This window comes from Acipenser ruthenus, chromosome 5 (genome assembly GCF_902713425.1).
Source record: "Acipenser ruthenus chromosome 5, fAciRut3.2 maternal haplotype, whole genome shotgun sequence".
In the NCBI taxonomy this organism is placed as follows: domain Eukaryota; kingdom Metazoa; phylum Chordata; class Actinopteri; order Acipenseriformes; family Acipenseridae; genus Acipenser; species Acipenser ruthenus.
Window position 1 is genome coordinate 2,556,506 of NC_081193.1, and position 27,557 is coordinate 2,584,062.

General features: G+C 40.7%; 1 protein-coding gene across 3 annotated transcripts in view; it reads left to right on the top strand.

The window, feature by feature from the left end:
• The window catches only part of LOC117402736 (ral GTPase-activating protein subunit alpha-2-like), a 179,479-nt gene that overhangs the window by 87,593 nt on the left and 64,329 nt on the right, over positions 1–27,557 (top strand). For all 3 annotated transcript variants that reach the window (XM_034004162.3, XM_034004163.3, XM_034004164.3), the window contains 7 exons: positions 1,884–2,012; positions 4,433–4,491; positions 4,850–4,958; positions 8,478–8,588; positions 8,704–8,772; positions 8,924–9,061; positions 13,049–13,232. In XM_034004162.3, the coding sequence (XP_033860053.3) occupies positions 1,884–2,012; positions 4,433–4,491; positions 4,850–4,958; positions 8,478–8,588; positions 8,704–8,772; positions 8,924–9,061; positions 13,049–13,232 (799 nt within the window). The remainder of the gene's footprint in view (positions 1–1,883; positions 2,013–4,432; positions 4,492–4,849; positions 4,959–8,477; positions 8,589–8,703; positions 8,773–8,923; positions 9,062–13,048; positions 13,233–27,557) is intronic.

Genomic DNA, 27,557 nt, shown 5'->3' on the forward strand with positions numbered 1-27,557 from the left:
TGCAGAAAATGTGGAAACTTACACAAACGTTAATGTAATAAATACATAATGTGTGTGTATTTGCTATTTAGTTATAAGGGTATATAAAATCATAGGCCTACTTACAACGTAGTTGCGACAAAAATTGATGGATGGAGAAGACGCAGACAAACACTGGCTAGATTAAGTCTTGTATGGGATGAACTCCTTCAGTCCCATGCAATGGGTTTGCAGGAAAGGAATCGTATTGTGCGCAGAAATTCGACGTGCAATCCAACCACCTCTTGGTGCTGTTGATCAGCGTGGTCCAGCCTTTCCAAGAGGTGGCTGTATTGCCGATCCTGCCTGGCAGCGGTGCGTGCAATCAGACGGTACATCCTTGTGTACTCCAGGCGCATCAGACGATGCTCCTGGATCAGCAGCTACAGCAACTACAGCGTTCAAACCAACTTTAATTTAAAGAAGAACAGTTGTGAATGGCTTCACAGCTTTTGTTTTACATGTGAATCCTAAGAATAATATGTGAAAAACAAAACATATCGCATATGCGCACACACTTAGCCCGACATGCGTAAAATGGCTTGATATCCCCAACCATTTGTTTTTTCACAAATTATTCTTAGGCTTCACAGGTAAAACACAGACTGTGAAACAATTCACATTTGGCATCCTTTAAATTAAAGTTGGTTTGAGCGCTGTAGCTGCTGTGGTTGAGGAGATAAAGCCATTTTACGCGTGTCAGGTAGGCTGTGTGCGTATATGCGGTATGTTATTGTTTTTCACAATTTATTTGTTTGATTCACATGTAAAGGAGAGCTTGTGAAACAATTCACAATTGGTCTTCTTCACATTAAAGTTGGTTTGGACGCTCTAGTTACTGTGGTTGGGGAGATAAAGCCCTTTTACGCATGGCTGAGGCTAAGTGTGCGTATGTGCGGTATGTTATTTTCCAGAAATTATTCTTATGATTCACATGTAAAACAGAGACTGTGAGACAATTCACAATTGGTCAACCTGGTGTTGCGTGCTGTCAGAAGGGGTGGAAGCTTGAAACATCCTGCGGGAAAAAAGCTACATTATTCATAGTATTATTATTATGATAATAATGCTGGTCATAACGATCTAGTATTTCTCATTCATCGTTCATGATACACTGAAATAATAAATAATGGTATATATCAACATCTCTATGTGCAATTTATGTATAATTTAGCAGCGACCCTCATCAGGAGAAGCGGATTGATAATAATGGATGGATAGATATTTAACTGATTTGTATTAGTAAGACTGGGATAAGGAAAATCTTACTTGCACTACAGAGGAGGACAGAAAGACCGTACCCCAGAGAAGAGCGTTCTTTTACATAGGGGAAGTGGAGGAGGTATCGTGTTATTTCATGAAAGTCTATCGTTAAGTATTTTGCACGACTGAGGAGTTTGTTGCTATGGGACTAATTAGGCCAATCAGCACGCACTTTACCGTGCTTTACCAAAGTGTAATGACACTTGAGTCACACACTTTTTTTGCCGTGCACTTTTGGAACGAACACAATCATGCGTCATTTGCTCGTGACACGTCATGAATGCACTAGCGCAATTAAAACGTGCATGTAAACACCGCCATTGTCAATACCAATGTGATATGTTCCTGATGGAATGGAATGTCCCCGGTAGCATATTGTTAATATGCACTTAATCTTCTCTGTTGGTTGAGTTGTTGTTTTTGGGGTAGCATCAAAATGGTATATCTCAAATTCCAAGTATAGCACAGCTGCTTTTAAACAGCAGTTTATTAGGGTGTGAATGGTGGGACAGAGTTTTGATTTCCTAGGATCCTAAACCCAAACTCAAGATGCTTTTGCCCTTTGTTGAAATTTTTTTTTTTATTTATTTATTTTTTTTAAGGCCCCACGCATTGAAGCACAAACTATTCTCGGCTCCCTAGTGTGCTTCCCAAACCTTTACCAGCAAATGCCTTTACTGCAGCCTGTTCCTGGATCTACTGAGAGATTCATTGGGAATGAGGACATTAAGGTATGTAGTGTAAAATACACGTCGCAATTACTGCATGCTTAGAAACAGCTATGGCCAAAAGTGTTGCCTCACATGGAATTTTAAGATTTGAGGCATTATATATATATATATATATATATATATATATATATATATATATATATATATATATATATATATATATATATATATACAGTACTGTGCAAAAGTTTTAGGCAGGTGTGAAAAAATGCTGTAAAGTAAGAATGCTTTCAAAAATAGACATGTTAATAGATTATATTTATCAATTAACTAAATGCAAAGTGAGTGAACAGAAGAAAAATCTAAATCAAATCCATATTTGGTGTGACCACCCTTTGCCTTCAAAACAGCATCAATTCTTCTAGGTACACTTGCACAAAGTCAGGGATTTTGTAGGCATATAGTCAGGTGTATGATTAAACAATTATACCAAACAGGTGCTAATGATCATCAATTCAATATGTAGGTTGAAACACAATCATTAACTGAAACAGAAACAGCTGTGTAGGAGGAATAAAACTGGGTGAGGAACAGCCAAACTCAGCTAACAAGGTGAGGTTGCTGAAGACAGTTTACTGTCAAAAGTCATACACCATGGCAAGACTAAGCACAGCAACAAGACACAAGGTAGTTATACTGCATCAGCAAGGTCTCTCCCAGGCAGAAATTTCAAGGCAGACAGGGGTTTCCAGATGTGCTGTCCAAGCTCTTTTGAAGAAGCACAAAGAAACGGGCAACGTTGAGGACCGTAGACGCAGTGGTCGGCCAAGGAAACTTACTGCAGCAGATGAAAGACACATCATGCTTACTTCCCTTCGCAATCGGAAGATGTCCAGCAGTGCCATCAGCTCAGAATTGGCAGAAAACAGTGGGACCCTGATACACCCATCTACTGTCCGGAGAAGTCTGGTCAGAAGTGGCCTTCATGGAAGACTTGCGGCCAAAAAGCCATACCTCCGACGTGGAAACAAGGCCAAGCGACTCAACTATGCACGAAAACACAGGAACTGGGGTGCAGAAAAATGGCAGCAGGTGCTCTGGACTGATGAGTCAAAAAATTTTTTGACTCAATATTTGGCTGTAGCAGAAGGCAGTTTGTTCGCCGAAGGGCTGGAGAGCGGTACACGAATGAGTGTCTGCAGGCAACAGTGAAGCATGGTGGAGGTTCCTTGCAAGTTTGGGGCTGCATTTCTGCAAATGGAGTTGGGGATTTGGTCAGAATTAATGGTCTCTTCAATGCTGAGAAGTACAGGCAGATACTTATCCATCATGCAATACCATCAGGGAGGCATCTGATTGGCCCCAAATTTATTCTGCAGCATGACAACGACCCCAAACATACAGCGAAAGTCATTAAGAACTATCTTCAGCGTAAAGAAGAACAAGGAGTTCTGGAAGTGATGGTATGGCCCCCACAGAGCCCTGATCTCAACATCATCGAGTCTGTCTGGGATTACATGAAGAGAGAGAAGCAACTGAGGCTGCCTAAATCCACAGAAGAACTGTGGTTAGTTCTCCAAGATGTTTGGGCCAACCTACCTGCCGAGTTCCTTCAAAAACTGTGTGCAAGTGTACCTAGAAGAATTGATGCTGTTTTGAAGGCAAAGGGTGGTCACACCAAATATTGATTTGATGTAGATTTTTCTTCTGTTCACTCACTTTGCATTTTGTTAATTGATAAATATAAACTATTAACATGTCTATTTTTGAAAACATTCTTACTTTACAGCATTTTTTCACACCTGCCTAAAACTTTTGCACAGTACTGTATATAAACATAATGTAAATATTTTATTTAACATCATGTAATCAAAGAAACTACAAAATGATATTGCAAAAGTCTACCGTAAGCCATATTAGTAGTACAGTATTTCATGCTAGATTTTGAAATGTGACATTTCAATTTTTGGTCAGTTTTTTGTTAAGTATATGGAAAACTACAAAGTGGTATGTAATTCAATATGTTAACATAACATTCTTTAGCAGGTTTCATTTCATTTGTTAATTCTATAGGGTGGTGCAAAACTTTTGGCCATAGCTGTACATTTGAGTATTATTATTATTATTATTATTATTATTATTTATTTCTTAGCCGACGCCCTTATCCAGGGCGACTTACAATTGTTACGAGATATCACATTATTTTTACATACAATTACCCATTTATACAGTTGGGTTTTTACTTGAGCAATCTAGGTAAAGTACCTTGCACAAGGGTACAGCAGCAGTGTCCCCCAGCTGGGATTGAACCCACGACCCTCTGGTCAAGAGTCCAGAGCCCTAACCTCTACTCCACACTGCTGCTGTTAATAAATGTTTTGGATAAAAAGATAAAAGTCAGAGTATTTAACAAGTCAATGACTTGAAAGCATGACATTAAAACAGTTTAATAGTACAATACATAATGTAATGTTTTTTAGGACTATTTCGTAAACATTTTACTGAAGAATGCCAGAAGTGAGCCAAGTGAGGGTGCAAGGTATGTGAGTAGTATTTTTGTAATGTTATGTATCTCTGGTGTGTATCTGGCTGTGTCATTTTTCTTTTCTTTTCTTTTTTTTTTATATAATAAATCCAAAGTTGACGTGTCATTACCAATCACTACTGTATCTGTAAACAGATACTGTAGGTTTTACTTGGTTAAACATTGTTTTTTAGGGCCAGGTATTATTATATACCTGGATTAAATCCAAATTATAGATGCACCGTAGCCATTTTAAAGTATAGCTAAGGCAGCACCATCAGCTTTGATTTACTTCAGGCTTCAGTGACAGGTCAGGGTTTGCTCCAGGTTGCACTTGCTGGGTGTCTTTTAATTGTGTGTTCTGTTGTTTTAGATGCATCGCTGTGTGCAGTCTTGGGGTGTGGATCTGTGAAGAACTGGCCCAGTGCACAAGCCACCCTCATGTGAAAGACGCCATCAATGTAATGGGTGTAACACTGAAGGTAGGCTTTTGTCACTCTCGTGCAGGAGGCTAAGCTAGGCTTCAGCTGATCATAATGAGCAGAGCAATAAATAGTTTTTATCATAGCCATCCGGACCTTTTAAATATTAAAAGATCAATCTTGTTTCTAAACATATTTGCTTTCTTTTGAAAATGTTGGATACAGCTAAGTTTTGCATCACTTAAAAAAAAAATATAAATGAAGTATGATCATAATTTAGATCTTTTATTTAACATCATGTAATCAAAGAAACTACAAAGTGATATCGGAAGCCTTAGTAGTAGGACACTATTTCATGTTAGATTTCGAAATGTCACATAATTCAATATGTTAACATTATTCTGCAGGTTTCATTTGACTTTATGAAGCAAAATTTGTTAATTCTATAGGGTGATGGAAAACGTTTGGCCAGAGCTGTAGTTTTATTGCTAAAATTTTACAGCACCTTTATTCTGCAAAAACACATACAGTGTACATGGTGATCCATGTGTGCATCCAGGAGAAACCTGGATGTATTAAAACAATTTAAAAAGTTGCAGGAAACTAGAAAGATGTCTAAATTTCTTCAGTATTTATTTTTTTGTTCTGTAAATGCCAAACGAAGCTGCAGACCATTGCTCAGTTCACTTAAACCAGGACCCAAAGGGGAAGCCAATGTTAGTCATGGCTATTTGCACTCTACAGCATGGGCTCTCATACCATGCATACTGTACACGTGGGAGCACTTCAGAGTGGTATTACAGCTAAGGAACCTAAGTAGTTTTTTTCAGTCCTATTGTTCTAAAGAATTAGCATATCTTTGGTCCCTGAAGGCTACAAACCGATAGTGCAGTGCCATTATTTCAAAGCAACGTGTTCTTCACACAAGTGTGCGGACACAGAATATGTGTCAATTTAAACAGCTGCAGTGTCCAGTCTCCTGCTGCACCAATTCCACTGCTAATGGAACAGAAATCGTTTCCTCTGAAGAACTTGCACAGGGATAAAGTGGCCAGAAGAAAAAAAACAAGTTGGAAAAAATAGGCTCTTTGTTAAAAAGCAGGTCTAAAACATTACAAAACACCCTACTACTTTTTCTCACCATTTACTGTTGCTGCCTCCTGTTATTCTATGTATTGTTGCAAATGTATTTGTAACCCTTAACTCGTGGAGTGAAATAACATGCACAACAACAACAACAATGTCAACTTGCAGAGAAGCTGTCATGTCAAGGCATCACCCAGCACCATACATCAAAGAGGGAGGGCTGCATTCTGACAAACACTTCAACAACAATCAATTGAAAGCCATTTTAGTTTATTTTCTTTACTCCTCCCTACCATTGCATAAGTCTCAGTGGTTCTGTTGTTCCAATATTGAGATACTTGCCACATCTTTGCTTCCTGGTTCATGAGAAATAATGTGATATTGTGATTGTTCGACTCCATTGACCCACCTCCACAGTGGTTTAGTATAACTTTGTCCACATTAATCAACTGGAAGGATCTGGCTTTAGAGAGTTCAGGTGATGGATTGGAGTTCATTCTCTCTCAAATGCACTCCTTTGATGCTGACATGGGCTAAAACAATTAAGCTTCAGCACTGCATTCATTTATCCAAGTCCATGTAAGATGATTATATATTTTGATTTGGGTCTTAATCTTGCTCATTCATTTTCAGCACTTAACCCAGTGCTGTCCAAGCTGTAGTCAGACAGCTTTGTTGGCCAGGTACTGTAGCTGATTCTGTGCGGCTAGAAGCAGGCCAGCAGGGGGTCAGGGAATTTAAGCAGTAGCTCATGATAGAATCTGCATTCAGATCCAATAGAATTCTGCACAGCCTTGCCAACCTTATTGCCATCTCAGTCAGCTCAAGCTGTCTTCCCTTCCTTGGCCTACCTTTTATCTTATTATTGGATGACAAGTCGTGACACTCTGCTTTTTTTGTAACTATCAGGTCACTCTGTCTCTCTGCCTTTAGTTACATTTGTTTTTTTTTACATTTCTAATGTTTTGATGACTAAATTCATATTCAGTTGCTTTTGAATTGTTGTTTAAAATTGATTGATACAAATTCATGTTTTTGACAAAACTTGAAGAAAAGATCAATGTTCACGAGAATATAATCTGTCTTATTATTTATTTATTTTTCTATTTAGCATTTAAAAGGAATCACGGGAGCACTAAACATAAGGTTATTAATGAGTAGTGCAGATGTTCACAGGATACAGTTTCTTCAGATCTGCTTGTTAATACATGCTGACACTCCTGGAAGTGCTGTTGACATTTACAAACTGTAGGCATTCTTTATTTTTTTGTATTACCACAGACAAAGCATTAAACAGATACAACAGAATTTGCTTAGCATTTCCACAATACAATTAGAATCCATTTCGTTCTTGAGGCAATGCTGTAAAACTCATAAATTCTATCATACTGAAGAAAGAGCTGCAAGATTAAAAAGTGCACCTTCTATACTAAATCAGTTCAGATATCTACTAGAAGGTATTACACCCTGGAAAAATGTCTTTTGATTAGTGTGTCAAAAACAGTTAATAATGTGCAATTCAATCATCTAATATTGTGAGAATCAATTATTCTATTATTGTGCTGCAATAAATATGGTGTGGAAGATATAAAAGGATGCAATAAAAACTAAACCCCAATGAAATGTGCATCCTGCATCACTGTCTGCCATCTCTGAAGTCAACAGCAATTGTTTCCTGTGTCTCTTGTCTACGGTCCCTTCATCTGGACTTTGGTTTGTTATTGTTCCCTATTCTATTAGGGACATCACATTGCGTTTTTCTTTTTTTTTCTTTTTTATAAATTTTAGTCGTTGCCAATTATTTTTTATTATTTTCTCCCCAATTTGGAAATGGCCAATTATTTTTAGGCTCAGCTTACCGCTACCACCCCTACACTGACTCGGGAGGGCGAAGACGAACACATGCTGTCCTCCGAAGTGTGTGCCGTCAGCCGACCGCTTTTTTTCACACTGCGGACTCACCATGCAGCCACCCAAGAGCTACAGCGTCGGAGGACAACGCAGCTCTCAGGCAGCTTACAGGCAAGCCCGCAGGCGCCCGGCCAGACTACAGGGGTCGCTGGTGGGCGCTGAGCCAAGAACACCGTGGCCGACCTAACCCTCCCTCCCCCCGGGCGGCGCTTGGCCAATTGAGCGCCTTCCCCTGGAAGCTCCCGTCCTCGGTCGGTAAAGGAATAGCCTGGACTCGAATTCGCGACGTCCAGACTATAGGGCGCATCCATTCATATATATATTTTTGGTGTGTGTAATGCACTTTGTAGTGACCTGTGTCTTTTAAAGACCTAACATAGAGATTTAACTTAACAATTAATAATACGCTACGTTTTATTTATCTATTTAAATAGGAGAGGGTTTGAAAATAATAGTACTCCAATCAAGCTACACTGCTTCTACATGTGAAATGAGTACACCATATATATCTATATCTATATCTATATCTACCAGGATGGAGCATTTATCCTTTTTGTTTTTTGCTTTTATTTTATTTTTCAGTTAGGAAACAAAGTGGTTGCCCATGTAGCGTGTGATGTCTTTCGTCTGCTAGTCTGTCACTGGCAGAACCTTCAGAAATATGAAGCATCTCTTCCCAAGAAAATCACTGAAGTAAGTCCTGCAAAACTGTGCTTTCTGTTTCTGTTGTCCATCAGCAAATGAAAACATGTTTTAAAGAAAAGAATACATTGATCTCTCCTCCTTTTGTTTTTTTACTGTTTTATAGATTTTTGTGGCCACGATTGCATTTCTCTTACCAAGTGCAGAACACTCTACCATGGAGGCAGATAAAAAAGTAAGGCTCTAAAGAGTATAATATGTAGTTGAATGGAATTCTGCAAAAAGGCTGTCTTCTGAATGCTTTCTAGATACTAATTGAATATGTTTTTGTGTAGCTCGTTCTGGTGGAGACCCACTAATGGAAACCCCTTTTTTGTATTACTTAGCTAATGGTATCACTGCTGCTCTGCCTCTTGGATTGGTGCATGGCAATTCCTTTGAATACACTGCTAGAGCCCATTACCATGCCTGTACTTGAAGATCCTTATTCTCAAAAAGCTCCTCTTCTGGACTATATTTACAGGGTATGTATTGTACTGGCCCTAGCGGCTGCCTCATAATTTGCCTAACATAGCATCCAGGAGCAAAATGTACTGTGTTGCACTGTTAGCTGCTTATAAAATGTATCAAGAGAGAAACACTGGCTGGGGTTACTTTTCTCATGCTATTTTGGCAGTACCTTTCAGATCATTTGGGTTTCCATGTAGTTTTCTTTTAGGGAGAGAAATTCTCCTTCCAAATGCAAGTGACCTAATTAATATTAAAATACAGGAGGGTATGTGTAATGTGTTTGTTCGCTTTGAGCGATTTCAATGACTCTGCAGATGGGGGTGACTGCATTTCAAACTAACCAGGTTTGGGGAGGTTTAATTGAAACACAGGTGCTGCCGATACCATTTGGAAAAGGGAACAGCAAGTAATGAAGCAGCGAGGGAGAGAGAAAACACATTTCCAAAGAATTTCCATTTGATATATATTTCTTATTTTTTAAAATTAACAATGCGTAATCTACCTGTGCAAACTGTGATGTGGAACATGCATTCATTAACTTAAAAGGTGCTGTGAAAAATATAGATTTATATGGGAAAAAAAGTACTGGATTCAAATATATAAATATCATACTTCATAATGACTGGAAACACATATATAAAGTATGGGTCTTATTATTTAAGGAAACAACTTTTGTTTGTCAGAATTAGTAAATGTATAACGATGTATATATAGTTACACAACTTTATTCATTATCTCAGATCTTAGCGCATTTGATCAACTATTGTAACTTATATTAGAGCTATTTTCGAGTTTTATGTAAATCGTTTTTAGGGCTTTTTTCAATTATTGTTTTCGGATACTTTCCAAAATGCTTGGGCGTTTGTTTTTTTTGTCAAAATATGTACAGTAGTAACTCGACAGTACTTGCACACTTAAGTTGTACCTTCTTTCCTTTGCTGTCTTCCACAACGAAATCCTTATGGTCACGGGCACATTCTTCTGGGGTTTTTGTGTGTAGGCATTTTTGTACATTTCGCCACAATTCTGTTTTAATTCCTCTGTATCTTAACGATAATACAGTTTTAAATCCCGTTAACAAGCCTCCATCCTGATTGCAATCTCGTTTTTAATCTCCAGTAGAAATGTATTATTATTATTATTATTATTTATTTCTTAGCAGAATGTGCTGTCACTCAGTAGTTGGGGCGGGTTTAAAGTATTCAGAACAAATCAATGATAGATGCAAGTCAGGAAGGCGGGACATTGCCCAGCAGCACTGGGAAATGTATTTATTATTATTTTTGTAGTCGGTTGTATTTTTTAATGGAAAAAGGGTAAAGTCAATGTGAATTGATTTACCATTTCTACAGTTTTTCTGGTGTTTTCCGGTGATTATTGGCTCTCCACCGATTTCATTTTTTTTGTATCGGGTGTTTTATCAGTTAAAACCGGAAATCAGAAGCCCTACTTGTATTCCAGCATGCTATGTCAGAAACAATATTATTAATACCTCCAAATGAGTGTAAATGACTGGTTGTAATCATTCTGTCCAGGAGATACAGTAGACGTGGCTTTGCTGTATGACACGGGCTACCAGGGGTGTAGTGGGGCCGGAGCAGACAGGGGCTTTTAGTACTCTTTTAGGGAGTGGGGCGTCGCTTTACCAGTTATTTATCTAAAGTCAACACTTTATTTTGGTATTTGTATTTTATTAATACAGACACTTTTCATGGATCCTGGTCGCAACTCACATTCGCCAAGGGTGAACTGCCTGTACTACTGTCGCGCACGATCATACAGCTCACTGGGCCTATGCCTTGGTAACACAGCACTGGTTACCTGGCAAAATATTTTCCTTTTTTTTTTTTTTTTTGTTACAAACAGCACATAGAAAAAAGGTATATAAGGTGGCACAGTTAAATCAGTTACTTGAATTATAATAATAATATATTTCTGTTACTGCTTCACTAAATGTATTTTTTTTTTACTTAAAGTGTAAATTCCATCATAAGCCAAATTATGTAGCTTCCTAATTCTATTTAATTAAGGCTGCATTTTACATAATTCAGATGCATGTAAATGTAATACCATGTAAATGCGAGGCTCTTAATTGCTAGCTGCTGACTAAGCTGAGATTAGTGTGTGCAGTGCAGCTTTCTGGTTTTAATGAAGTCCTGGTGGAACAGGGAACAGGTGTGGCAAAGCAGGGACATTGTGTGACTCTACAGTGCACTGTCGCATAAATGGATTAACGGTGAGCGCTTGTTGTGAGGACCACATACAGGGCATTTGATGAATCCCAGTATCTTCCTTGCCAGTGTTGAATATCAGTGTTTGATTGAACATTACACTCCTCGCTGCCCTGGGTGTGCTTTAGTTGCGTGATGCGTTATGCTGAATATTATTTAGATAGAAAGGGCGCCAAAGATATATTTCATGTTGTAAACAAAATGAGAAACATTGTATTGCTCAGTGTATGAACCACAGAAGCCTTGGGGCATGTTGTAAGGGAGGCTATAGCACAGTGATATAATATATATATGCTTTTCACATCTGGAACCTCAATCTAAGTACAGTACCAGACTAAATTTATATAAAGTGTGGTGACATTATGTATTTTAAAAAGGTTACAGCAGAAATGTGCTGAAGGGTATTACCCATGGGGAACTGGAGGACACCAGTAGCCTTCCTAATTAAAAATGATAATTTCAAAATGAATTTGGGAGTGTTTAAAAAAGATGGTAAATTTAATTGAAATAGCATTCAGTTAGTAGGGTCCAACAGCTGTGGTGGTGTGCATTTATCATAATGGACCTCTGCAAAAAAAAAAAAAAAAAAACCTTCAGGGAGTTTCTATCGGTGATCTTTAAAGGGCAAAGTCTAAATGCACAGCCTCTGTGTTTGTTTCTACCCTGTGGTAAACAAATTATTATTATTATTATTATTATTATTATTATTATTATTATTATTATTATTATTATTATTATTATTATTAATAATTTCTTAGCAGACGCCCTTATCCAGGGCGACTTACAGTCATAAACAAAAATACATTTCAAGAATCACAGTACAAGTATGTGACAGGCTGGCTCGCAGTGGTGAGGTGTGATGACATCACGGACCAGGAAGTAACTGAAACCAAAACAGTGGATGGGCGGGTGAAGTTGAATGCAATGGCACTCAGCGTGGATTTATTAACAAACCAAAAACAAAAGATTTAAACATAGGGGCGGGACACTCCGCCACAGTAATAATACAATTAAGAACAAGATAAAAATACAATGACTTTGGTTCTAGCAAGTACGAGTATATGACAAAATACGATTCAGTAACGGAGCAGATAAGTGTCAGTGATAGTTACATCAGGATATAATTACATACAAAATACTACAGATTAAATAACACTTGTGACAGATTACAGTACTCTAAAGTACATGATTAAATGCAGTAAAATAGGGGGCAGATAAGAGCAAGTAAAATCAATTGCAATCGATGGAATAGTACATTTAAAAGTGTACTCAACCCTTAAAACCTGTCTACAGCTCCGCCATGTTGAATGTCCACTCTATACAACTGTATCGATGGACAACCCTGTGAATGACAGCCAGTGGAGCCACAAGACATCCACCAATTCTTGTAGAGCTCCACCAGACAAAAAAAAAAAACAGGTGCAATCGCTACAAGTATACATGAAAACAAAACGAAAAACATCCACTTGATCTATACTGTAGCAGATCTAAACACTTTATTGAATTTCCAGAAGCAAAGGGCACGCGTCGGAGTTTAAAATGACTGTTGATCATATCAGAATTTTGAGTTTACCGTTGAGTTTTACATTCTGTGGCATTCAGGTGCAGTACTGTCTTTCTGATTAGGAAAATTAATAATTCACCAATGAACAAATACAAGCATGATTTCAGGTTTCTCGCACCCAGTAAAACTATGGTTTGAAATGTGACATTCACCTCGATTTCTTAGTTGGAGCCTATAGAGTTGATCATTTCTTTGTCCATTTCCAGGTTCTGCACTGTTGTGTTCATGGCTCAAATCTCTACACCCAGCAAAGCCATTACCTGCTGAGCCTTGCAGACCTTTCCGCCACAGACTACGACCCGTTCCTGCCGGTTGGGAATGTCAGGAACTCAGAGCCACCGCAGTCTCATACCAGTGTGGATTTTGGCAACCTGCTCACGGTAGCTGAGGGTAAGTGCTCAGCACGGCACATTTCTTTTCTTACGGCACTGTCATTAGCAGTCTTAAGGAGATCAGTGGGATACAGCCACAGATGTGATAACCCAGATTTAATCAGGAGGTTAGTGAGGCCGTTTGACTCCTGCTGTATAAAAAAACCTTGGATTTTTGTGCAGACATGCAGTTGATTCGGATTTTTTAATAAACTAATAAGTGGCCCTGTGGCAGGGCGGAAGCCCTACACATGGGAAATATGTAGTTTTATTGTATGTTTTTTCGTTATTTGTTGTAAATTGATTTCATTAATTGTTTAACTGCTGTGTCGCTCCGCCGGGGCCGATTACCTGTCTGCGTGGAGCAGCAGCTGAAAGCAATCAGCTGTTCCAGCAGGCAGGTGAGCGTGTCTCAGCGGAGCATCAGTATAAAAACATAGCGATCACTACGATTGGGGCTGCTGCAAGGCCTGCCGTTTTCACGACACCTTTGATTTATAGTTTGTTGTATTGTGTTTTTATTTTTAGTGTATTTTACAGTCTTGTACCGTCCTCTGGGCGCTACCATCGCTGGTAGCGTCACATGACATTATTGTTTGTTTTTTCTTTGTTTTATGTGTTAATAAATAGTGAGCGCCGTGCTGGCGTGTTTCACTGCACCTGTGTCTCCGTGCCTCCATTCCGGCTCTCACCTGCCTGTCTGCCTGCTTCAGTGCGGGAACAAAATGCAAGAACGCCACAGGCCCCCTCTACATTTTTTGGAAATATGGTACAGTCAGAATTTTCCTTTAAATTTAATATATATATATATATATATATATATATCCCTCCTGAAGTCCAACTTTCACTGCCTCAAAGTAGCAGGAGGGTGACAGCGGGTTCTCAAGATGAAGTACAGCGGGGTCCCCTGACACTGACAGGTTCAACCATGCTGTGAAAGCCTGAGTAACATACTCGGCCAAAGTGGAAGGGGCACTCACCAACCCGCCTGGCCAGCGTGATGAGTTATGGCCAACCCCCCCATGATGAAAGCACGGACAAAAAAGTGGCCTTCATTCCCCGAAGACTGGATTGCCATCGACCAAGGCAGCGGCCAGTTCTCTTTCAGGTGAAGCAAGACTTCAAGAGTTGGAAGAAGAACTTGGAAGAATCAAGTGAGACATCGTAGGACTAAGTAAAGTACGGTGAAATGACGAAAGACAACTAGAACTCAAGAGTGGACATCTTCTTTTCTACCGAGGCACTACAGATGGACGAACAGGCGTTGGATTCATTGTCCAAAAGAGAATCAAGAATAATGTAGTGGAGACTGACAGCGCGTCGGAGAGGCCCGCAATACTGATAGTGAAAGTTTCTAGGAAGTATGAACTTCAGGTCATCCAAGTATATGCACCAACAACAAGCTATTCGGATGAAGAAGTCGAAGATTTTTATGAAGAAGTACAAGGACTACAGGAAAATGGGAAGAGCCACTATAAGTTCATCATCGTGACTTCAATGCCAAAATAGGAGCCCAGCAAGAAGACAAGAATTCGGTCGGCAAATTTGGACATGGCGACAGGAACGAGAGGGGTGACAGACTAGTCGAATTTGCAGCGAACAAGAACTCATTCAAATCAAATCAAATCAAATCAAATTTTATTTACAAAGCGCCTTTCATAGCAAGCCATCCCAAGGCTCTTTTAACAAGAAAAAGGACATTCGGAAGTACATTTAGTACAGTAAAAACAGAAAGAAAAAACAACATTTTAAAACTAAAGCAAATAAAAGCAACAGATGAGGAACTCAAACTGAATAAATAGGAATTAAACTATGTAAAAAGAAATATTATAAAGATGTAAAAGCCCTATTATAAAAGTATGTTTTTAATTTATTTTTAAAAATTGCCAGCGTAGGTGTGTCTCTCACTGTGCATGGTAGAGCATTCCAGAGTTCAGGTGCTCTATGACTGAATGCTCTACCACCTGTCCTTTGCTTTAAAATCCTTGGGACAGATAGCAGCCCTGCATCTTGGGATCGGAGTGGCCAGCCAGGGGCATACAGGACTAAAAGATCCTTCAAATAGGCCAGAGTCAAACCGTTTAGGGCTTTATAGGTGATAAGAAGGACCTTAAAGTCAATCCTGGACAGTACCGGGAGCCAGTGGAGGGCTGCTAACACTGGGGTAATGTGCTCACTTTTTTTTTGTTTTGGTTAGCACCCTGGCTGCAGCATTTTGTACAAGCTGCAATCGTGACAGAACACAGTTTGGAATTCCAGAGAACAGGGCATTGCAGTAATCAATCCTAGAAGATCTGAAGGCATGCATCAGTCTCTCAGCATCGTGCTGTGAAAGGAAGCGCCTCACCTGGACAGCACCTCACAATATTTCTAAGATGAAAGAAAGACACTTCAATTATATTCCGAATATGTGGCTCAAAAAAGAACACCCAAAAATTACACCCAGATTCCTCATTTCAGTTTTCTGAGAGTATGGGAAACTGTCCTCTGTGAAGGCGGACAGATCTATGTTTTTTTTTATCTTTTGATCCCAAAACCATTATCTCTGTTTTATCTGAATTTAACATAAGGACATTATTAGACATCCATACCTTGATATAGAAGAGAGACCACCTAGCTTTAGAGACAGATATAGCTGGGTGTCATCAGCATAGCAGTGAAAGTTGACCCCATGTCTACGGACAATGTCACCCAAGGGCAGCATATATAATGAAAATAAAATTGGCCCAAGAACAGAACCCTGAGGAACGCCACAAGTAACCGCAGATATTCATCATGAACACCTTCTTCCAGAAGAAACCCATCAGGTAATGGACATGGAGAGGACCCAATGGAGTGAAGAATGAAATTAACTACATACTCACCAACAAGAAGCACACCGTACAAGATGTCTCAGTACTAAACTGCGTAAACACAGGAAGTGACCATAGAATTGTAAGATTCAAAATACACCTAAACACAGCACTGGAGAGAGCGAAACTCGTGATGACGGAATCCAACACAATCAACATAGAAATGCTCCAGAAGCAAAGCCTGGTGTTTCAACTGGAACTGAAGAATAGATTCAGCACTCTTCAAGATCTGCAAAAAGATGAAGCAATCGAGGTAAACAAAATCTATGAGAAAGTGAGGCAAGTAATTGCAGAAACAGCAAAAAACATCGCGGGAACACAAAGTACAAAATGCGACCAGAAGCTCACGCAAGAGACAAAGGACCTCATGAAGAAAAGAAGGGAAATGAAACAAACAGCAGCTCTGAAGTCAGTTGAGCTCTGCAAGACAGTAACAAAGTGCATTACTGAGGATATACGGTCATTCAACTGTAGGTTGGTAGAGAAAACTATTGAAAACAACCGAAGCATGAAGAAAGCAAAACAAAGACTGATCGTTGGGGGAAAAAACAGATTTTAGCAATCAAACAAGTGGACAGGACTGTCATCAAGAACCGCAAATTGATTTTGAAGAGAGCCAAAGACTTTTACAGAAAATTATATAAAGATGAAAAGAGCAACGTAGCAGATGACAAAGACGAGACAGAACAAACACAACCCGAGGAAGAAGTTCCAGACGTTCTACCGGAAGAAGTGAAACATGCTATCAAACATATGAAGACAGGAAAGGAACCCGGAGAAGACGGCATAACGATTGACATCGTGAAAGGAGGTGAAGAACTGACAAAAATACTGTTGTGAATTTTTACAGATTATATTAAGCAAAAGAAAGTGCCAAATGACTGGAACAACGCATTGGTGATACTTTTACATAAGAAAGGAGATAAAGAAGACCTCAAGAACTACAGACCTATTAGCTTACTTCCTATAATCTACAACATTTTTACCAAGATACTCTCTAACAGACTTCAAGATAAATTTGACTCAGTACAATCAAATGAGAAAGCAGGATAAAGCAACCAAAAAGAAGACCTCCAGGAAGATGGCAAGATGAAATTAGGAAACACGCTGGAGCAACATGGATGAGGGATGCAGCAGACAGGCTTTTGTGGAAGAATCTTGGGGAGGTCTTCATCCAGCAGTGAATTGAAAAGATGATATATATATATATATATACACTGAGTGTACAAAACATTAGGAACACCTTCCTAATACTGAGTTGCACCCCCTTTTGCCCTCAGAACAGCCTCGTCGAGGCATGGACCATGTTGACTCCAATGCTTCCCACACTTGTGTCAAGTTGGCTGGTAGTGGATCTCTACTCCGAATAGCTTGTTCCATCTCATCCCACAGATGCTCAATTGTATTGAGATCTGGTGACTGGGCAGGCCACTGCAGTAAGCTGAATTCACTGTCATGTTTGTGGAACCATTCCTGGACAATCCTAGCCTTGTGGCATGGGGCATTATCCTGCTGAAAAAATCCTTAGCAGATGGATACACTGCTGCCATGAAGGGATGCACCTGATTGGCAATGATGTTCAGATATCCTGTGGCATTCAAACGTTGCTCCACTTTTATCAAGGGGCCCAATGTGTGCCATGAAAACTCACCCCACACCATCACACCACCACCACCACCAGCCTGCAATGTTGACACGCGGCATGATGGATGCATCTACTCATGTGGTTTTCTCCATACCCTAGTCATCCCATCAGCGTGAAACAGCAGGAACCGGGATTCATCCGACCAGTCAATGTTTTTCCAATCCTCCAGTGTCCAGTGTTTTCGTTCCTTAGCCCACTGCAACCGCAGTTTCTTGTGTTTTGCTGAAAGAAGTGGAACTCTGTTAGGTCGTCGGCTGCCATACCCCATTCGTGTCAAGGTACGCCGAGTTGTGCATTCTTTTATGGGTCTTTCGGCACCAATGTTGTACTGGACTGTCAGCCTCCTTTGGCCTCTTTCATCAGTGAGCCGTTTTCGACCGTGGGCTGGTATGTCCTTTGGGTGGTGGACCATCCTTGATACACACAGGAAACTGCTGAGCGTGAAAAACCCAGCAGCGTTGCAGTTCTTGACTAACTCAAACCGGTGCGCCTGGCACCTACTACCATACTCCGTTCAAAGGCACTTAAATCTTTTGTCTTGCCCATTTACCCTCTGAATGGCACACATACACAATCCATGTCTCAATTGTGTCAAGGCTTAAAAATCCTTCTTTAACCTGTCTCCCCTTCATCTACACTGATTGAAGTGGATTTAACAGGTTACATCAATAAGGGATCATAGCTTTCACATGGGTTTACCTCGTCAGTCTATTTCATGGAAAGAGCAGGTGTTCCTAATGTTTTGTGCACTCAGTGTGTGTATGTGTGTATATATATATATATATATATATATATATATATAGATAGATAGATAGATAGATAGATAGATAGATAGATAGATATGGGGATGTTTTTGTGGATGAAGGTCATGGTCATCTACTTTCTCATGGCACTCATGATAATCTTGTATTTACAGCATGGAGAGGGGATAGGTACGCTGTAACTTTGAGTAGTCTTATAACAAAAGGAAACGTTTGAAATAACAAAATAATATTCATGCAGTAACCAAGCAATCACACGTTATGAATGTAGTTATCTGAATGTAGGAAATGAAAGGGACTTTTGGAGCAGAGAAAGAGTACCACGCCTGACCGTCCAAAATGTGTTTTTGTCTGTACTATAGTGTGGATTCTGCATTATGTGGTTTAACGCTAATAGGAAATGCATGTCATGTTCCTGGACATTTTAATGATTAAAACCCATTATCAAAGATAAGCAGAAATGTATTCTTTTGAAATACAAAGATGCTTCACTGCTTAATGAGTGATAGGAATCTTTGAAGCATTGCATTCAGTATTGAAAGACCTTTTCACAGGAGCTTTATAATTGTATGCCACATAAAGCATACAGATAGTTTCAAATTAGCTGTCCATTTTTTAAGGGGGATAATTATCCTTGGGCAATTAGTTTTATACTGTACCACAAGCGTGGGTATATCTATCATTTGTGTTATTCCACTTCAGTGGGATAACATAAGTGGAATAAGATGCTTACCGGGACTAGTTTCGAATGTGTCTTTGCTTGCATTCCAATCCAGTGTTCTGCTGCTGAAATTCAGAACGGAGCCGCGCTTCAGTAGTTCAAACAACACGGCCACCAATATGTGTTTTATAACAACTTTAAAATGTCTGAAATAAAAAGCATTCTATTGTTGTTGTAATTTGGACTCAAATTACAACAAAAGGCTGCAAATTGACAAATTGAGCTCAAGGTTCTATTAAATGACAATTGCAAAGAGGCCATAAAGGGGGTTAGAAATGAATCCACATCGAGTAAAGACCCGGCAGGTCAAATAAACAGAATTAATTGATTTAATATATAAAAAAAATCTAATTGTATTGCTATTTATTTTAAATATATACTTGTGGTATACTGGGACATTCTCCTGTGGCGAATAAAAACTGTGTACCACGAATGATCATTCAGTATTCTGTATATATTTTTCATTTAAATCCAAATAACTGGGGGATGTACAAGTTTAAGCATACTAATAAAGATAATTGCACAAGAAATCCGTATTTCAAGCTATTGGTTGAACAGAAGAATAATAGCATGTTTTCAAGTTTTATTGTGAAGAGTGCACATCGACCTGGGGCACAGTCCACTAGAATAACCTATCTGAGCAGAACAAATAGATCAGCAGTAGAAGAATATTCTACCTTCCTGGTACATTTCCTTTTTTTCATTGTAAGAGAAACTAACTGAAGACTGTCTACTACTGTAGTCCTTTTGGATTAAATAAATGAATGACTACAAAAGTAGCAGAATATTTTTTTATAGAATTGTTTTGCACTGCTTTATTCACATCTAAATGTTTTAATTCCTTGATATGATTTTATTTGATTTTATTCAAACTGCAGTGTGTCTTAAAATATTAAAAAGTAATGTATTTGTCATAGAGCCATTATTATAGGATGCCAGAGATTTAATCGCAAGTTTGTTTTATATTAAAAGTGATGAACTACTTTGAACGTGATTGTGAATCATTTTCCCTGTTCTTTTCTAAATTGACTCGGCACCTTTTTTATGATGACCTCCAACAGACCAACAGGCAGTTGGATAGATATTTCTAATCCTAATTTCTAACACAGAGAGGTGGATGTTCCTAATCCATTCAGTCAGTTTCCTTTCAAATACGAGATGTAACTATTACCTAATGGTTATTTATCTCATAAAGACCTGAATCCTGAATGTTTATACCAAAACTGCTCTTTGAGCCTGTGATGCAGTCGTAACCCCGCCCCCGAGGATATAAAGGACTGCGCTCACAGATCTCAGCGCCATTTTTCCTTTCAAGACTGACCTGACTGGAAAGTACACTGTTGCTTATATCTCCTATATAGTTTGTATTTGATGTGTTTTTACACATTTTGTTTGTGGTATTAAATGAATCGGAATCAGTCCATTTTTGACGAGGCGCTTACCGCCCATTTTCTGCCTGTTGAGGCATTTATTGCTGCCTTGGTCCAGGCACCTAATTTGACGCTGCTATCCAAGGACACTGCCTGCCCTAACAAGCATTGCCGGGTTTCTGAGGTGATCCTCAAAAGAGTCTATTCAGCTGGGGCGTTCGCCGTACCATTAGGGAACAACAGTAGCATCCTAGTAGCATCAGTAGCATTTGCTGTGGTCCCTCTCTGAGAACTACAGGCCCTCACCACAACAGCTGGATGAGCTGCTCCTTTTAACAAAAACCTGCTCTGTGTGTCCAAGCACAGTGGACAGGCTGTAGGTAGAAACCTGGCCTCGCTGGTAGCCGCACACAGGCAGTTTTGGCTTTCCCTGACACGTGTGCCTGACGGGGACAAAGCACCGCTGTTGGACACCCCGATCTCTCCAGGGCGTATGTTTGGTCCCGTGGTGGACAAGATGCTGCAGTGCTCTCACCGCACGTGGGAATCCACTGGTTCGTCTGCTTCCCAAGTATGTAAACCAGCGCCAAACTGGTGCCCTGGGCTCCCAAGTGGCGCATCCAGTAAAGGCGCTCCGTGTGGAGTGCAGGATGCGCCCTGTAGTCTGGACATCGCCGGTTCGAGTCCAGGCTATTCCTTTGCTGACCGGGGACGGGAGCTCCCAGGGGGCGGCGCTCAATTGGCCGAGCGCTGCCCGGGGGCAGGGAGGGCTTAGGTCGGCCAGGGTGTCCTCGCTCACCGCACACCAGCGACCCCTGTGCTTTGGCTGGGTGCCTGCTGGCTTGCCTGTAAGCTGCCCAGAGCTGCGTTGTCCTCCGACACTAGCTCCGAGGTGGCTGCACGGTGAGTCTGCAGCGTGAAAAGAAGCGAGCGGCTGACGGCACACTCTTCGGAGGACAGCGTGTGTTCGTTTTCGCCCCTCCCGAGTCAGCACGGGTGGTAGCAGTGGGCTGAGCCTAAAAATAATTGGACATTACTAAATTGGGGAGAAAACAATACAAATAATTGGCAACCACTAAATTAAAAAAAAAACTCAAAGACCGACACAGCTGTCTGCGCACAGGAAGTACCTGCGGTTCGCCTTTCAGGGAACAGCGTACGAGTTCCGTGTCTTGCCATTTAGCCTCTCCTGAGCTCCACGTGCCTTCTCGAAGTGCATATAAGCTAACTTGGCCCCATTGAGACTCAAAGGCATCACAACACTCAATTTGGATGGCTAATTTGTGCCTAGTCTCCAGCACAGGCAGAGGCCCACATGGAACTAGTCACCAGTCACCTTCAATGGTTGGGCCTTAAGGTGAATCATGCGAAGAGCCAACTCACGCCTTCCCAGACAGCCTGTCTCGTAGTGTGCTTCCAGAAACTTCTGGGCCTGATGGCAGCAGCTTCCCAGACCCTGCCATTGGGTCTCCTGTGCATGCACCCTCTGAAGGCCTGGTTCAACAGCAGGGTTTTTCAACCAACGTTGAACCGCGACCACCTATTGACAGTGTCCCACCACTGTCTAGAGTAGTGGTTTTCAAAGTATGGGTCGCGACGAGTTACTTATTTCCAGTAAGACTTATTTGTTTGCAGAGAGTTTCATCTTACGCACTACACACTACACGTGATCACAATGTAGCAGTTTTGAATGTAGCTAATCACACCTAACGACGTAACGTCAACGAGACTGATTTCTGAACTCCAGTTGCAAGTATTAACCAACAAACCTTCTTTGTAAAAATGGATCGTTTTGTTATAAGAAAAAGAAGTTTGGAATCAAATCCCTCTAAATCAGAAAATGCCAGTGTAAGCATGTCACCTGCAACAGAAAGTTCTAATTCTACTACTGCCAAGTCGAACTCGTCTGAACCACCTAAAAAGATAAATAAAGCATGGGTGTGGCAATATAACGATTCCTTTTTGAAATTTGGTTTCATAAACTGTGCAAATGCAAATCAGGATCCTAAGCCCCAGTGTGTTGTTTGCAGCGAGGTGCTTGCGAACGAAAGTTTAAAACTATCAAAAGACATTTAGAAATGAAACACGTGGAACTCGTGGATAAGCCTAACGAGTATTTTCAACGGAAGCAACGCGAGTTAAAGTTATTGGCTCAAGTTCTTAATCGCTCAGCTACCTTGAATGACAAGGCACATGTTTGGTTGCATACCTTGTGGCAAAAGAGAAAATGTCTCATACAGTGGCTGAAAAACGCATTCTTCCAGCATCTCTGGATATGGTGCGTACAATTTTCGACGAGAAGTCTGCTGAAAAATTGAGAAGCATTCCTCTCAGTGACAACACAATGTCTCGGCGAATATGTGGCATTACAGAGCATTTGGAAGCCCAGCTTATTACTCGGTTACAGTCAGCCGGGGATTTTGCTATCCAACTTGACGAGAGTACTGATATTTCAAATTGTGCAACACTGTTAGTTTATGTTTATGTGAGGTATGTATGGCAAGATGACTTTATGGAAGATTGTTGTTTGACTTTACCAACAAATGCAACAGGAGCACAGATACACTGCATGACTGCATTGTTGAAAAATACAAATTGGATTGGGCTAATTGCAAAGGAATAACAAGTGATGGTGCAGCAAATATGACAGGTAGAAATAGCGGAGTTGTGAAAAAAATATCGGAGGCAGCTGGTAATCATGTTGTTTGGAATCACTGTTTCATTCACTGCGAAGCTTTGGCATCCAAGGGTGTTTCCCCTGATCTTATGGCAGTACTGAAGGAAGTACATTTCATTAAAGGAAGCTCGCTTAAGAGCAGGCTTTTTGAAACATTATGCTCAGAAATGGGAGCGGACCACACTCATTTATTCTTACACACTGAAGTATGGTGGCTATCGAGGGGCAGAGTGCTTGCAAGGGTGTACGAACTCAGGAATGAGTTTCACATTTTTCTGGTAGAGAAACAGTCTAACTTGGCAAATTTGTTTGACGATGCCAATTGGTTAACAAAGTTGTCATATCTAGCTGACATTTTCTCAATCTTAAACAAACTGAATTTGAAGTTACAAGGAAGAGGCAATGATTTATTCTGACACTGTGAGCACATACAAGCACTGTGGCAAGCACGACTGAAAAGTAATCGTCCCAGCTACTACATGTTCCAAACACTGTTACAACACACTGAGGAGAACAGCATCAGTGAAGAAAAAGTGAGTGACAGATTCATACAGTTACATCTGGCTGCTCTGTCTGACAATTTTAGTCGCTACTTTCCTGCAAAAGGGTTTGCAAATTTGAAGGAAAAGCGTTGGGTGAAAGATCCTTTTGCTTTCGAAAATCCTTAATCAATAATAGAGCTAAACTTGATGCCTGAGCAAGAAAACGAGCTGCAGCAGCTCACCTGTGATAGCACACTGAAAACATGTCAAGTCAATTAAATTTGTCATCGTTTTGGATCAGTGTTTTCAAAGAATATCCACTATTAAGTAGGATTAGTCTTCTGTTGTTGCTGCCGTTCACAACAACCTAGATGTGCGAACTGGGATTTTCGACTTTGACAAGGTTAAAAACCAAAGAAAGAAACCAACTCGACAGCGCACCTGACATGCAAGTAGCGCTTTCATCCTGTGATCCAGATTGGAGCGAGATCATGAACAACAGGCAGGCCCACCCGTCACATTAAGTAAGCGAAACTTATCTGATCTTTTTTATTTTTGTTTGTTTTACTGTATTTAAAAATGTTTTACAAGTAACGTCGATGTCTAATTTTAATTATTACTTAAAGTGAAGCGGTTAAAGCTAGCATGTATCTATTGCCCAGGCTTTATTGTGATTTTATGAAAACTCTAGTCAGAAGATGTTATTGTTTTGGGTCGCAGAGATAAGTGTTTTTCCTCCACTGGGTCGCGAGAAAAAGTTTGAAAACCATTGGTCTAGAAGCTCTCTCTTGGTGGAAGCAGCCTGCCCATCTATGCCTAGGCATAGTGCTGGGCAGTGTCACCAGAAGGGAGGTTGTCACCACGAACACGTGCAGTCTGGGCTGTGGCGCTGTGTGGAATGACGGAGGGGCACAAGGTGCGAGGAACCCCCCTTGGCAGGTTCTCCACATCAATATTTTGGAGCTGCAGGCAGTTTACCTGGCCTTGCAGAATTTTTTGCCGGAGGTTTGAGGGAAACATGTGCTTGTCCGTACAGACAACACAACAGTGGTGGCTTACATCAACCACCAGGGCGGTCTCAGGTCGCCCAGTCTCCATCGCATGACCTGCAAGCTTTTGCTCTGGGCACACGAGAACCTCCTCTCACTGCAGGCAGTACATCTGCCCGGGGTGACAAACTGAGCGACGGACCTCCTCTCAAGGGTTGTTCCCAGCATCTCAGAGTGGAGGCTTCATCCCAAGGTGGTGAGCCTCATCTGGGAGAGGTTCGGGAGAGGATAGACCTCTTTGCCTCCCAGGAATCAACCCACAGCCCCCTCTGGTTCTCCACACCAGTGACTGAGGCATCTGTTATACACCTTCCCACCGCTCACCCTGCTCCGCTGTGTCTGGAGAAAATCAGGCAGGACCAAGCCAAAGTGCTCCTAGTAGCCCCATATATGCCCAGGAGACTCTTGTTTTCAACCCTGATGCAGCTCTTGAGCAACCAGCCATTGAAACTGCCGATGCACTGCGACCTGTTCAGTCAAACATTATGGCATCCCATCAAGCCTGCAGCTCTAGGTCTGGCCCCTGAACAGCTGCATTTAAGCCATCTGGGTCTGTCCAATAGGGTTATTGACACCCTACAAAATACCAGAGCAGCGTCCATGGGTTTCCAGTACGGGTACAAGTGGGCCATCATTTAGACGAGGTATCTGCCTCGTGGCTTTGACCCCACGACTTATCCCATGGCATTAATACTGCAGGACCTGTCTGACAAGGTGAAATCCCCCTCTACATTAAAGGTCTATCTGGCAGCTATTTCAGCTTGCCATGTTAAGATTGAGTCTCCCCAGGAGCTCACTTCCTGCGGGGCAATTTTTGAAAGGGACGCGGTGGCTTTGGCCGCCTATGAAGGACATTGTTCCTCGCTGGAGGCTAAACATGGTGCTTGATGCACTCATGAAACCTCCATTTGAGCCCGTGCATTCAACTGAGCTGAAACTGCTATCGTTTAAAGCAGCTTTCTTGCTTCCTTCGCAAAGCGGGTGAGTGAGATGCAGGCATTCTCTATCACGAAAGCCTGCTTAATTGTTACAGAGGTCAGGGCACCCTCCATACCAATTCTGTCTTTTTGCTGAAGATGATCTTGGCATTCCTGTTTGTTCATCCACCTTGTTTCCAGTCTGACAGAGAGGGATACCTGCATGTGCTCTGCCCAGTTTCGGCCCTGGTGTACTATGTTGACAGGATGAATAGTTGGAGGCAGTCAGAACTATTTTTTGTCTGCTATGGGGCGAAGTCCAATGGTCATGCCCTGTCTAAGCAGCGACTGTCCAAGTGGATAGCAGATATGGTCTATGAGCTGGCCAACTTGCCCCCTCCAGAAAAGCTCACTGCCCATTCCACCAGGGACATGGCAATTTCGTGAGCTTTATTCCTGGGTGCATCTGTCAAAGACTTTTGCAATGCAGTGGTGTGGGCTACTTCTCTAGGTTTTATAGACTTAATGTCGTGGATCCTCAAAACCCTGGATTTGGAATTAGAGTGTTAAGGATGGCTTCTCAGTCGACCCTTTCAACAGAGACATAAAGGTGAAAATGTCCCCATTTTCACCCTAGCAACTTGTTACTGGGGTTCTGAATGGTACCGCACAGGCCAGCCTTTGGCTTAGCCTTCGCCTTAACCTTGTAGCATTCAAGTAATTTGCAATCTTTCCCTTACAACAGCTTTGGTACACTCACCCATTTGATAATGGTTACATTTTGTATTTGAAAGGGAACATTAGGTTAGTATCATAACCCTGGTTCCCTGAAATAGAAGTGTAACCATGAACCTTCAAGGTCGATGTGTCCATGATTGCAGCAGGATTGAAGGAAAAATTACGCTGAGATCCGTGAGAGCAGCCCTTTTCATCTCTTGGGGGCGGGGTCAAAACTGTGTCACAGACTCAGAGCAGCTTTGGTATAAATATTCAGGATTCGGGTCTTTAGGAGGTAAATACCCATTCGGTAATGGTTACATTTCTATTTCCGGGAACCAGGGTTATGATAGTAACATAACATTTTCTTGACATGAAAAAGTGGTGTACCATAGATGTGCTGAAGTTGCTCGATATACACTGTTTATTATAATGAATTAACCAAAATTGAGTGAGTGTTTTAAAATAAGTTAATGGATCTGTGATTTAAGTAGTTTTGAAAACAAAAAGTAGGGCCATTTTTTATTTTTTTTGGTTTTCACAGTCAAATATTTATATGTTTTACTTTTAAGGTTTTCAGTAACAATAAATACCTTATGCTTATGTAAATTACAGCAGATCTGGAAGAAATCTTAACAGTATTTATATTAGTAGTCAAATGAAAAGCCCTCCAGGTGACTCCTTTAAATTACATAGCTGTTTTGTCTAATATGTTAATGTAAGTACAGTGTTTGCTCCAGGACTTACAGACTGAGGGTCAATGTGGCCCCCACTCTAAATTTTAGGGGGACATTTTCTTCGGTGAGGGGGTCAATATGCTTGATAATTCAGAACCAACCACCATTTCTTATTTTTGTTTGTTTTTAAATGTGCCAGCAGAGTTTACTGACCTTTTGTTTCTGAAGAACAAAAAATAAAACCGTAAAGCTGTAGATACAACCAAGGTGTCTCTACAATACTCACTGTCATTTTTGGGGAAAATATTGGGAAATGTGTCACAGTGATGCTGGTGTATCACTGAGTAGAGGACATTCATTGTACCAGATCACATTAACAGGGGTTTTCAATCTTTTTAAGCTACATACCCCTTTCCAAAAAAGTAGTCCACCGCATACCCCCATCTGAGATACAGTCATAATAAAATTAAAACAGA